Source organism: Prionailurus viverrinus, chromosome B4, assembly GCF_022837055.1.
Source record: "Prionailurus viverrinus isolate Anna chromosome B4, UM_Priviv_1.0, whole genome shotgun sequence".
NCBI lineage: Eukaryota > Metazoa > Chordata > Mammalia > Carnivora > Felidae > Prionailurus > Prionailurus viverrinus.
Window position 1 is genome coordinate 16421168 of NC_062567.1, and position 14200 is coordinate 16435367.

Consider the following 14200-nt stretch of genomic DNA (forward strand, 5'->3'; position numbering starts at 1 on the left):
CTAACTGTTTCTAAGTTACTGCATTCATACAAAAACCACAGGGGGGGAATGTCTTTTTGTTTAGAAAAGAATGAGGATAAAAACGGAAACCCTTACTTTCTGAAAAGAGCTGCAACCTTCCAGAAATCTAAGCTTTGCATGGGTTATGTAATTATATGCTGCTCAGCCTAATGACTGCGTGAAGAGAGGTGAGGGGCACAGAGGCCGCAGGAGCAGGACTCTGAATAGGGCCCCATCATCCATGTAAATTGCAAATTAGAGGCCGGCATATGTGACTCCAAACAAATATGAAGATTGACAAGAGCTGCAGATTCAAACAAGCGGACGGCACAGAGCCGCACAGGAGAGCAGCACAGGAGCCCGGTCGCTAGTCAGATCTTCCAGAATATCACTGCGTGGGGACATCCCACGGGAACGGGGCTTCATGTGGGGAGGCGCAGGGCCACCAGCTCCTGGGCTGCACCGTGAGCAACGACGTCTGAACTTGGTGGTGTGCCGGCTGCCCGGCTTTGAGGGGGGCTCGCCTGACATTTCTCAAGTGTCCACAATGTGTCTTAGCTCCATTCTGCAGTCTGTCCGAACCCGGGAAGAGGAAAAACGGTATGCGGCCGAAGAGAGGTTTGGCAGTGGAAGGTCAAAGAATATATATGGTTTTTTCCCCCTATTTCCGGAATGACTTCAAACCCCCAAGTGCTAACTGTATTGGAACAGTGGACCGACCGGTCTCCGTTCTTCAGGCTGTCTTCTCATGAATCTTGAATCTTAGAAACTTCTCGTGTTCTACAGTACACTGTTGAAGAAGGAGAAAACAGGAGGCTCCTGAAAATCGTCAAGCCCAGGATGCGTGCAAGCCCGAGGGCCAGCGACTGATTTTACCTTGTTTTGTGTAATGTGCTGCTCCCTACTGCGTCCTCAGAGCATAGGAGAGGAGGAAAAAAGCCGGAGGAGGGACGAAAAAAAGGAGAAGAGAGATACTTCAGTCTCTTCCCAGGAGAAAGTGTGTTTCCCCACTTCTTTAAATCTCTTATTATACCTTTCGATGAAGTTTGATTGTTTCCTTCTATAGGTCCCAACCAAGGCAATAAAGGAATTCTCATATGATGACCATTTTCTTATACGCTGATCCTGTATCCAAGATAAACTGCTTTACCTTTTTAATAATATCTGTAGAGAATGATTGCGGTTTCTTCTTCAGGAACACCTAGAATTATTACTATACCTGCTTGATCTCTTCCTCTTATCTTCCCCCCCCCCCCACCCCCCCTCCCCCACTAAATTTATTTCCCTGCCCTTTCCCACGTCTCTGGGTCATTTTCCGTTGTAATGGACATTCATCCTTTTCTTTTAATCCGCCTGGGATTTTTCCTTTGGAAACCGCCTCTCCGTCACTCCACGTGAATTGGCGGGGCTGTCCAATGCAGCCTACCTTCTTGATGACGGAAACAGCCACATGACAGTCTGTCCAATCAGATACCCCATCCCCTTGGAAACCATGATCGATAAGAGGGCAGACACATAACCCAGGGAGGGCCAGAGGCACCGATGCATCCGAGGCTGAGGGAGAAAGACCTACTGTCTTTCTCTCTGGGATCAGCTGCTGAGGGGACGATTTGGTTTTGGAAACACCAGCTGTCATCTTGAGACCACCTCGACAGAGTCTGTCCGAAAGCAAAGCCACGAGACGGGTCGAGAGGAAGAGTCCCGGTGACACTGTGATCTCTGCATCCAGTTACACTTGAAGGCAGCTTGAATGTCTAATCACGTAAACCCATAAATTCTCATGTTTTACTTAGCTCACTTGAGGCGGAGTTCTGGTGCTAACTCTAGAAACTCCCGACGAATGCCATCTCCACTTCATGTTTGTCTGCAGTGTCCAATGTGTTCTTCGTTGCCTCCAATAGAGATATTAATTCCATCAAAATTTCTTTTCGAACTTCTTATCTCACCACGTTCCCTTGAGTAGACTTAAATAAATCAAATCCAACTGGCCCAGAACCATTCATTCCCTTTGCTACTCTGCTGAAGGGTAACATGATTCTCGGTGAGAAGAGACTAGATAGGATGGACATCTTTTAAGTCTGCAGAACGGAAGTGAGTCGTGTGGCCTGTACTTAGTGATAATCTTAAAGCGCTGGTGAAGTCATTCTCAAGAAATACTTTTATGGTCATCGGAAACTCTCACATGAGAACAGCTCCCAGGTATCATCAGATAGGCACATGGACTGGAAATCCCATCGTAGGCTTATTTCCGTCTGGGCATGCTGTACGTAAAAAAACTAGTAAAATATTACATTGTACGTATGTCTTTTTGAGAGAATGTAAACCTTTTATTTACAAGTAAACGCAGGATCTGATATTCATCAGAAGGCACAAAAGTTTTCCGTTTCCTAAAAGATGGAGTAGAATATGGAGCTTTATCTTTGTCGTTTTTATCCCTGTCTTGTTTACAAAAATCATTTTAGAGTTGACAGACGTTTTCTTACTCGTGACTTCATTTTACCACCACCGTAATCTTGTAAAGAAGGCAGAATGGGTATTACTAACTACTCTTGGAGATGACCAAAATACTAATGTGTCTATTTTAATACTAAGTCCTGAAGTGCTGTTATTGTAAGTCACACCAGGAAATCACAGGGAACCACGAATGTTTTTCCAGTATCATCTTACTGATTTATCTCTAAGCTTTTTCACTTTCTGATGGAAAAGAAAAGAAATTGTATCTCCTGATAAGTTTTTCTTGCCATCAAGGAAGTATATACATCATGCTCAAAAAGGACATTAAGTCTCTTGTTTCCCTGCTGAATACTTCCTTCTAATACACATTGAATTGATTACCAATATGGTGTTTTGGAAAAGTTTATCACTCCGATTTCACCCCAAGTCTATCCAGACCACATTACTTGCAAAACTGAAGATGGCAATTCAAACTTTGTTTGACTTCCTTCAGACCTATTGGGTTTCACGTCTCTGATAAGATTGATGAGAACTAATCATGTTACTGGGGTTTTCATTTCGAGCCCATCTTTAGGGGAAAGTAACAGGATAGATTACCTCCAGTTCCTCTAAATTACATTAGAAGAATTTGGCAGGGGTACATCCCTTAAGATACGAAAGGATTTAGATTGGCTGTTTTTAATAATTTCTTGATTTTAGTATCAACAAGATAGGTAGTTATACGGGTTCAGAAATATTTTGAACGTGCCCTTCTGAACTAAACCCTTCTGAAAATAAATTGCATATTGAGTTGGCTCTTTTCTAAATCTAAGCTCTTTTAATTATTTCAAATTGACTATGAAATCATCCTAACCTCTCAAATCACCCTTTAAAATTGGAGGAGGACCAAAGAGGACTCATATTTTATGGAACAGCTCTTCTGCAAAGCCCTTCACATGTACCATCTCATTTAATACTCGTGAGAGCCCAGTGAGGTAGATTATCACTGCCCCATTTTACAGATGGGAATGCTGAGGTTTGGAGATATTAAGTAACCTGTCCAAGGTCATCCAGGCAACATGTGGCCTGACTCTGAATTCCTTTTCTGTTATGTGCTACCGTGGGGGGTATTCAGACAAATGATTTCCCCCCTGTTCCGTGCTCACTGAATTTGGGGGTGACAGAAGAGACTAGCACCCCTAGAATAGCCTTCCTCTTGAAACTCTCAGTTACGCAGAGGTGAGGATTCAGATGGCCCTCCCCGAAGCCCTCTCCTCTCAAGGCCTGAGGGAGAGAGAGGTTCTGAAAGAAAGATCACACCCTTAAGCCCATTGGTGGATGTTCTAATAAAAGTTTGAGCTGAAAGAAGGCAGAAATTACAAGGCTTAAAGCACAGCTGTCCTGGTGTCCTGGTTCTCTTAACAGAGAGTGGAAACTCACTTGCTTTGGGGAGAAACATAAAAAGGCAAGCCAGGATGCCTCTTTGCATTATTTCTAGGTAAATCAGATGTACATGCGCCACACATTTTAGTTTACATTAAATCGCGTCACTTCGGGGCACAACGTAAAGCGGCACTCCACCTTACGAAAGGGTAATTCTGTTAGTTAGTTCTGGGCAGATGAGGTTGACCGGACTGAAGCTTTATGGGAGACAGGGTGTCGTCTACCGTGGAGATGCGGTCGCCTCACCTACGAGCCAAGAGAACTTCCTGCTTTCTTGGGGCGTTCCAGACCTAGGTTTAAATCTCATATTGTAGGAACAACAAATGTATTATTCTGAGCTCCTTGACTCTAGGGGAATATCAACTACTTCACAGGTAGAATACAAATATCATTCTCACTTTAAATCTGAGCAAATAGTCTTAAACACTTTCTAAATCCTATTATATGTACAAACTTTGCATGTAAAGGTTGAGCCGAGAAGGCAGAGGAGTGTAAGTAAATACACCCTTCTCCCATAAGTACACAGTATTGAATGGAAGAGAAAAGGCCTTTATACTCTATTCCCTCAATCCCTCAATCAAAGACCTTTTAAAAGAAAAGGCACAGTTAAAATAATAACCCCGGTTCTATGATAAGGAACTTCCGTATTTGAATTTCATTGAATTATAGAGTTGGAAAAGGCTTCCCGAGGGTCCGTGTAATGTGGTCCGGCCCCTCCCGGACCACCGTCGCCACCTTCTTTCCTGCAGCGCCTTGAATCTGTTCATCTAAATTCTGATGATAACCTATTTGGCCCCACATTTAAAAAAAACTTCACGTAAAATCTTGACCGGTAACCAGTGACTTTTAAGAGGGAGGTAGCAGGGCGTAATGGAGAGCTTGGACTTGGGAGTTTGACTCTTTGGTCTCGTTTTCTTCATCTACAAACTGGGACGCAGTGCAGGGACTTTGCGAGAACTGGAAATGATCAGGGTCTTGGCACAGTTCCTGCCGTGCAGCAGGGCTCGCTAAGTGGTAGTTATTATGATTATGATCCTCATTCTGTAAGCAAACCGTTCTTACAAAGCATCCCCTTAAAATGGCCTTGCTGGTAATTACAGACACGTAGCTTCCTCATCTCTTATCAAGGTTAAACCATCTTAGAAAATTGTCTTGTTATTGGCATATGTTTACACATTTGAATTAAAATGTAAAACCTCACTCAGTTTTTACTTAAGCACTGACCTATTACAATTTAGTATCAGATAATTGTTGCCAACCTGCAAAGAGACACTGAACAGCCGGGGCTCTGGGGACAGAGTCAGCAAAGCACCATTCAATAAAGGAACGCAGTGGTGGGACAGAGCCCATGTGAGATGACCAAGATGTATCAGGTACTTTCCAAAGAAAGGGAGTTTCTTGACCCAGCTAAGGCAGACACCTTTATCGTAACTGATTCTAACCCATAAAGACCCAAACACACAGTTCCTGCATTCTTTCTAGAGAGCAAAGAACTGATAACGGGGAGAGAAATAGGCTTCCACTGAAATTTCAGGAACAAACTATTCTTCTAGGCCACCAGGAGAGTGGTGGTCATTGAACAAACACATGAAAGTTTTCATGTGCCTGCTAACTTACAACTGTATAATCTGCTAACTTATAAAAGAATTCATTCTCAGGGTGCCTGGGTGGCTCAGTCAGTTGAGCGTCCAGCTTCGTCTCAAAGGTTCACGAGTTGGAGCCCCGCATGGGGTCACTGCTGTTAGCACAGAGCCCGCTTTGGATCTTCTGTCCCCTTCTCTCTCTGCCCCTCCCCCACTCACACTAGCTCTCTCTCTCTCTCTGTCTCTCTCTCAAAAATAAATAAACATTTTAAAAAACAATTCATTTTCATTTTCTATGGGCTTGTTTAACTGCTTTCATGTTCTCAATGAGTATTGAGTTTGACAATTTGCTCTTCATATACATTCCAAAAGAAACAGGGTACAATCTCACTAGCATTTGTGACTCTTCCCTGGATCAGTGATTTATGGGGCCCTTTCTCCAAGTTCTTCTGTAATTCTAGACTGGAAACTATGGGAGCTTCACCATCAAGCCAAGGGCACTCTAGGAAATGCTAATAACCCAACAGGTCCAAAGCACAGTTTCTAATATCTGTAAGTGCCTGACATTTTAAAGGCATTCCACAAGGTTTTTATGCTTTTGACAGAATAATTCAGATGGACTTCTGACTGAACACTGAGAGACTTGAAAGAAAGAAAGAAAGAAAGAAAGAAAGAAAGAAAGAAAGAAAGAAAAAGAAGGGATGAAGGAGAGAAGGAAGGAAGGAAGGAGGGAAGGAAGGAAGGAAGAAAGAGAAAAGAAAAAGAAAGAAAGAAAAGGAAAGAAGGAAAGAAGAAAGAGAAAAAGAAAGAAAGAAGGAAAGAAGAAAGAAAGAAAAAGAAAGGAAAGAAGAAAGAGAAAAAGAAAGAAAGGAAAGAAGAAAGAAAGAAAGAAAAAAGAAAGAAAGAAAGAAAGAAAGAAAGAGAGGAAGGAGGGAGGAAGGAGAGAAGGAAGGAAGGAAGGAAGGAAGGAAGGAAGGAAGGAAGAGAAAAGAAAAAGAAAGAAAAAGAAAGAAAGAAGGAAAGAAGAAAGAGAAAAAGAAAGAAAGAAGGAAAGAAGAAAGAAAGAAAGAAAGAAAGAAAGAAAGAAAGAAAGAAGAGAAATTTTACAGTCCTTTTTGAATAGGAGAGCTGTAATAATTAAATTTTGACAGCATATCCATTAGCCCTCATGTGGTGAACTACAATTCCCCAGAAAATCACGAGGGATGGCTTCCTTACATTACTCTGGTGTTTATTGACCTCCATGGCATGTTTGATCCCGGGTGGCTCCTTCATATGAGCATAATCTGACAATCCTCTGGCAGCATCATGTTTCTGCTTATAGGCAACCTTGAAAAACACACATCAGTTAGTTTCATTCAGGGGATGTTAAATTCTTACCTGTTGAAGTTCAGTGTTTTCGCTAGAAGTTTGTGTTTTTGAATACCATCATGATGGACATGGTCGCCTAAGCTTCTATAATGAGAGAGTATACACAGTGCTTTAATGTTAGTGCTTCAGGTTAGACTTGTAATTCTAACTCTTCACTGTTGATTTCAAAACTCCGTATGCTGAAACTCCCACCCATATGCAGCCTGCTTGAATCTCAGCTACGGTTTTGGGAAACCTTCCAAATCTATGAGCCTTTGGGGGTCATAAATGTCCAAGGTTTAAATCTTGGGAAAGCCACTGACACGGTGGGGGGAAATGATCAGACATTTATAGGTGAATTTTTTCATCTTTTAATTAGTTGTTATGACTTTCCGTAGGCACAGTTATATTATAACATAAACCTCATGAAACGCCCTAACCTTTGGGAGAAAATATAACATGTGGGCAGATTTCTGAGATAATGTCCTCTGGGAGAGAAACTAGCATCATGCCAACACTATCCATTGCTATCACTCCAATCTGTTTCCTCCTGGGATGGAGAGAAGGCGTGAGAAAGATTGCTTCGAAAATGGAAGTAACCAAACTCAGCAACAGAGTTAGAAAAAGGAAGATCCAGAAGGCAACAAACAAACCCCTTCCCCCCAGTCTATTCTATAATCCTATGTCTCTCCCTAGCAATTTTCAACTACTCTCATTTTTTGTAGAATTACTGATTTTCGGTCTTCCCTCACTAGAACATAACTGCTTAGCTCACTGAATGCTCAGAACCCAAAATAGTGCTGGCATAAAGTAAGGAAGAATGACTATTGGCTCAATGAATGAACGAACGAAAATAAAACAGGAATGAATGAATGATTTTAAAATTAGTTTTAAATATATATTAAAAGTTCTATAATATGAAAATATTTATAGAGTTAGAGTAACTTGAAACAAGAGAACAAAGACAATTTGAAGAGAAAAACTAGAAGAGTATTCACCAAGAACAAAACAAGATCTAATTTTTAATGAAAAGGAATACAGCTAAACTTGAGGAAAACTTTTTACTAATACAAGCTCCTTGACAGCGATGTCTATATCTTCTTAGATATCCTTTAATATCCTGTGTCTATCATAGTGAATGATGGAGTATAGAAGTCAATAAATGCTTGGCGAATGCATGAATAAATGAGTTTATTAAATATTCTCAACTTCAAAAAAATGGGGTGCCTGGTTGACTCAGTCAGTTATGTGTCCAAATCTTGATTTCAGCTCAGGTCACGATCTCACAGTTCGTGGGATCAAGTCCGGCGTTGGGCTCTGTGCTGACAGTATGCAGCCTTCCTGGGATTCTCTCTCTCTCTCTTTCTCTCTCTCTCTCTGTCCCTCTCCCACCTGCTCCTGAGCGCGCTCTCTCTCTCTCTCTCTCTCTCTCTCTCTCTCTCTCAAAGTAAATAAACTTTAAATACAAAATAAATAAATAAAAATTGAGGCACCGGGTGGTTCAGTCGATTGAGCATCCGACTTCCACTCAGGTCATGATCTCACGTCTCGTGGGTTTGAGCCCTGCATCGGGCTCTGTGTTGACAGCTCAGAGTCTGGAGCCTGCTTGGGATTCTGTGTCTCCCTCTCTCTGCCCCTTCCCTACTCACGTGCATGTGTGCTCTCTCTCTCTCTCTCTCTCTCTCTCTCTCTCTCAAAAATTAATAAACGTTAAAAAAATTTAATAAAAATAAACATTCTCATGAATTCAAACTCCTCATGGGTCTTAATAAACACTATTAACCACTTGTTTATCTTAGATATAATATACTTGTCTGGAGAATTAAAGTGATAATTGTAAAACTAATTTTTAAAAATAAAATCATTGAAATTTACCATAAAAAAAAGAAAGTCACCTGTTGCAACCATTAATATTTAAATCCCTCTCTGGCTCCCCTACCAAGTTCTTCTTGAAAACTTCTACATGAAAGAGAACTCACCCTGGGGCATCACAGTCTCTAAATCGTGAAAGCTGGGATACCAAGTTCCTCATTTAATGAAACCCCCATCTGTCTTCCCCTGGAAGCCATGCAGGAGTCTAGCTCAGGACAGAACTTCAAATGTAGGTGCACAGCTATCAATGACTTCCATTCCTCCAGACCATCTGCACAGAGTAAGACCCTGAGGCCCTATACCCCTAAATGCCCTCCTCTGCACAATTTACAATTAGGCCATCTCTTTCTTAACATGCTCAGAATGGGGGCGCCTGGGTGGCGCAGTCGGTTAAGCGTCCGACTTCAGCCAGGTCACGATCTTGCGGTCCGTGAGTTCGAGCCCCGCGTCGGGCTCTGGGCTGATGGCTCAGAGCCTGGAGCCTGCTTCCGATTCTGTGTCTCCCTCTCTCTCTGCCCCTCCCCCGTTCATGCTCTGTCTCTCTCTGTCCCAAAAATAAATAAACGTTGAAAAAAAAAAAAAGTTTAAAAAAAAAAAAACATGCTCAGAATGTTCCAGATATGGTCTGACCTCTCCTAATTAGAACTGTCCAAGCCAGGTTATGACCTCTTCCATGCTATACACTATTACTCACGTACCCATAGATGACAATGTTTTCCTTTCGACAGCGATGTTGAGATTTCTGTCAACTAATGCCCTTAAGTCTTGTTCGGTTCTGCCCCGCTCTGTTCTCACATCCAATCTTGCATGTCTAGTTGATTATCAGGACTTACACACAGCACCCCATGTTATTCCAGGGACGATTCATCTTGTTAGTATCTGTCCATTGACTTAACCCATCAGGATATCTAATTCTCATGAACATATCTTTACATTTTCACCAATTAGTTATGTTAAACAGGAAACCCATTAAGAACCACCATTTAAGTCGACAAAGACCATTATGTCAGTTTCATTACATTCTATATTATAACTTTGGGGGAAAGGAGGAAGAGTTTAATGGGTGGCCAGGTCTATTAAGCCAAGAAGAAACTTTTATCAGATGTGTTTCTTCTTCTTAAATAAAAGGAGATAGCACATACTATCTCCTTTTTTCTGGGTGCCTGGTTTAATTTGTATTACTTGTGACTTTATAAACATAACCAATGCAGCTGATCACTTAGTGGGTTATCATAGAAATGGCAAGTCATCAAGCACAATTTTAAAAAGAACCCTTTCTTTAAAAGGCTGTGTAATTTTCTCCCTGCAGCATTAAAAGTCATTTCATTTATAGCTGCCACTAAGCACCAGTTTAGAATTAAGATTACATCAAATTGGAGGCAGCCGAACTTTAATTTATCATATTAATTTTCATACTTAGAGTAGCTAATGGAAAATTATGTCAAGCCAATCAATTTTCCGATAAATTTGATTTCGTAGGATTTGTCATTATGGTGTGGCATCTCCCTAAATTAACACTGTTTTCTTCATACCTTGACAATTAAAGCCACTTTGGTACTGGATACCTAACTAATGGAGGACAACTTGCAATAGTCTTTTTTTTTTTTTAATGTTTATTTATTTATTGAGAGAGAGAGAGAGAGAAGGAGAGAGAGAGAGAGAGAGAGAGCCAGGGAGGGGCAGAGAGACGGGGGGAGAGAGAGAGATTTCCAAGCAGGCTCTGCACTGTTAGCCAAGAGCCCGATGCAGGGCTTGATCCCACAAACCACGAGATTGTGACCTGAGCCAAAACCAAGAGTTGGGTGCTTAGCTGACTGAGCCACCCAGGTGCCCCACCGTGCAATAGTCTTGTACACATATATATAAATATGTTTATAAAAGTAGTGTATATGTTTATCCTATACATTTGATGAGATAGTATATATTTATGTCACATATATACACAAGATCTGTATACATTTCTAACTTCCAGTAGATTTTAGAACTACTGTCTGGGTAAATGGCACTTCTAACCCCATAGCATAGACACCTCGGAGGCTCCTGAGGCAGGACCCGGTAGCCACTACAGATAAAATGTAGGCTGTCAAACATCTCCTGAGTTCAGACACCTGAGTAGCCTGTATTACTTCTGTGATAAGAGATTATTGAGCCTCTGCGTGAAAAAGCCCTGGTGAGAAGGATCTCACCATTCCATGGCATGGTCCATGCATTTCCAGAAACTTTCTTTGTGGTCTTCATTCATAAAATTTGTAAGGGGTGGGTGGGGAGGATATCTAATAAAATGGCATCCAAAACCCTCTACATCTTCCTCTCTTTTTTTAAAAGATATTTCTTCCTCTTAGTCGTTTTCTATAAGGAGCATTAATCTAGCTAATCTCACCTTATTCTAGTTTGAATGAAAGCATCTGACAATGTCTGCAAATTGATTTTAACATAATATTTTGATCCAGTGTCCTAAGTTTAAGGAGACTTTTCATTAGAACCCAGAACACCAGGAACTTCCAGAATCTAATACCCTAATTTATCCTGCCACAAACTGATACTATCTGGACACAGTAAAAGGTTAGTTGTTTAATTTTTTCAGACACTGTCAAATAGTTTTACTTTCTTGCCAGTCTTATTACCCGGTAAGCTCTGAGAACTTTAATTTTAACAACAATGAAACTGATTTACACAAATCTCAAGAAATGTGATTACATCACACTGACAGGTTATTACATTACATTATTCCATTGAAATAGATGCTTTATCCAGAATCCAGGTTTTTTCTTCCTCACAAGTTCAGTGACTAATTACAATAGTGGGCAGTGCTGGGGGCACATACATGTCTTTCCCAGGGTGCACACTCTCCTTAACATGTGCCATGCATATAACACATGTTAACAATGTAAGTGACAACTTATTCTGGAGGGAAAAAAAAGATTCTACAATATACACTATGGATTATCTTTCACGTTAAGCTCTATGTTGCATGTGTTTATGTACTATAGCTCTGTTTCTGCCATAACAAGGTGAGAAAAGTTGTACATTTTCATAGCAGTGAAATATCAGATGTAAATATCAGATGTAAATATCAGATGTAGTCAGATGTAAATATCTGACAATGCTACCTTCCCAAGTATAAAACTAAGAATAGAATATTCCTGGGGCGCTCAGTCGGTTAAGCGTCAGACTTCGGCTCAGGTCATGATCTCGTGGTTCGTGTGCCCGAGCCCCGCGTCGGGCTCTGTGCTGACAGCTCAGAGCCTGGAGCCTGCTTCAGATTCTGTGTCTTCCTCTCTATGCCCCTCTCCACTTGCACCCTGCCTTTCTCTCTCAAAAATAAACATAATTTTTTTAGTAAAAGAATATTCTTCCTCTCTTGTATAACTGTTGTTTGTCACATATCAAGTGTACTGATTTGCTTTACAGAATAGTCTGTATTATCGGTAAGTGGGTAGGTGATCAGATGTTGGTAAGGAAAAAAAGGGGGCACATTAGTCATGGTCAGCCATGCCAAACCCTGATATCATATATTTTTAGCCTCGTGTTGTGCAGCTGAGGTGCGCTTACTGCTAAGCTGAGTACCCAGCAGACGTTTAAATTTGTAATAATCAGGTACTTAGAAATGTTCTGCAAAAGATAACGATGTTCAGTCATTTTCAAGAGCACTTTATTTTCAGACTATTTTTAAATTATCCTCTCCTTTAAAAAGATTCCGAAGGAAGAAGTAAACTTTTTGAATACGAAAAACAGTGGTAAAAAGAGGTGGTAACAGTGTGTGGTTAACAACCCAGACCCTGGATCCACATTCATGCGCTGGCTTTGCCATTTATTGGCTGTGTGGTCTCAGGTAAGTTCCTTAGCTCCTCTGTTTCAGGTTCCACATCTCTAAAGTGAGACTCTCTCACAGAGTATAGTTATGGGGATTATGTGATGCAAATATATGTAAAATGCAGAGAACGGCCCCCGACACACAGTAAGCACATCTATGTGTTCACTATTATTTTTAACCTAAAATGTAGCATAAAGTTTACATATGAACTATGTAAAAGGAAACATTTCCTTACCAAAGGAATCAACAAGTTCAACAAAATCCATTTTACAAGTATTTACTGAATAGCCCCCTGTCTGCCAAGGAATATTCTAAGCTCGGGGGTAGAACAGAGAACAAGACATGTGAGGACCCTGCTCTCATGTCACTTAGGGAACCAGTAACAGATTAACGGAGTTAAAACATTAAAAAAACAAACAAACTGCGCTGTGAAGCAAACGAAACAGTACGTGGGTGAGAGAGAGGTGAAATACTCTATTTTGAAGTTCTATTTTAAGAAATACAACAAATGAAATGCATTACCTATTCCTTATGTCTTAATGTACAAAAGGGAGAAATTACTCTTCTGGATTCAAAATGGGTTTATAGGATGACAGTCCTTAATTTCCCCTGCACCGTGCAACCACTGAAATGGCCACTTCCAGCTGACGTACTCTGCATGGAAACCATAATCCACGGAAAAGGAAATTTAGGAACCACTTGCCTAACTGAGGAAGCACAGGCCTGTGGATTCTGAATTTAACCATTAACCCTTTAATATTTGCTGTAAGATTTCAACCTAAGTAAGCTGTCCTAATTAGATCAAACTTTGCTCTATTAAGAGTTGTGACTGGGATTAGGAAAAACAGCATCGGGTGATGACAAATTTGCCTGTCCTTTTCATGTTCTGTGACTCCACCAGTGACTACTGACAGCACATCAATTAGCAGCTTCTAATTTTCATTCAGTATGTGAGACCCAAGATAAACAACCTTTTTGCTAAATATATTTAAATATACATTTTAAATATTTTATTTTTTTTTTAATTTCTTTTTTCAACGTTTATTTATTTTTGGGACAGAGAGAGACAGAGCATGAACGGGGGAGGGGCAGAGAGAGAGGGAGACACAGAATCGGAAACAGGCTCCAGGCTCTGAGCCATCAGCCCAGAGCCTGACGCAGGGCTCGAACTCACGGACCGCAAGATCGTGACCTGGACGAAGTCGGACGCTTAACCGACTGCGCCACCCAGGCGCCCCATAAATATTTTAAATATTAATATATTTTAAGATACTAATTATATTAAGTTAAATTCATATATGTCTATGATTAATATATATAATTATATATATAATAAATAATACATAATTATAAACATAATAAATATATATAATAAATATATACAATTTTATATATATATAATTATAACAATTTAGGAAAACCACACCTCACTCTGAAGCTGGGTAACTTCTCTTGCAAAGACACTATCAATTGTGGCTGGCATCTGCCTATACAGAGAATTGGAAAGATTCTTCTTAATGGCGCCTTTGTATTTTGCCTAGAGAGGGGGAAAAAGGGAAAAAAAATAAGCATTACTTTTTTTTTCACTGTGAATATTGAAAGAGAATAAAAGGCCACTTTCTGCAGAAACAGAATTAATTTAAAAACCCGAAGACCATTTGAACCTTAGATACTAGGCTGAAGAACATATTCCGAAGAGAGATAA

General features: G+C 40.5%; 1 protein-coding gene across 12 annotated transcripts in view; it reads right to left on the reverse strand.

Annotated features, from left to right (window-relative positions):
• Positions 1-14200, reverse strand: part of NEBL (nebulette) — a 366680-nt gene that overhangs the window by 88668 nt on the left and 263812 nt on the right. For 10 of the 12 annotated variants that reach the window (XM_047867227.1, XM_047867228.1, XM_047867237.1 and 7 more), the window contains 2 exons: positions 13922-14032; positions 6678-6788 (listed from right to left, as the gene is read on the reverse strand). The exons of 1 other annotated variant lie outside the window; for it this stretch is intronic. In XM_047867227.1, the coding sequence (XP_047723183.1) occupies positions 6678-6788; positions 13922-14032 (222 nt within the window). Of the gene's footprint in view, positions 1-6677; positions 6789-13017; positions 13057-13921; positions 14033-14200 lie in introns of those variants that run through there. One more of the 12 variants, XM_047867236.1, reaches the window with a different exon arrangement.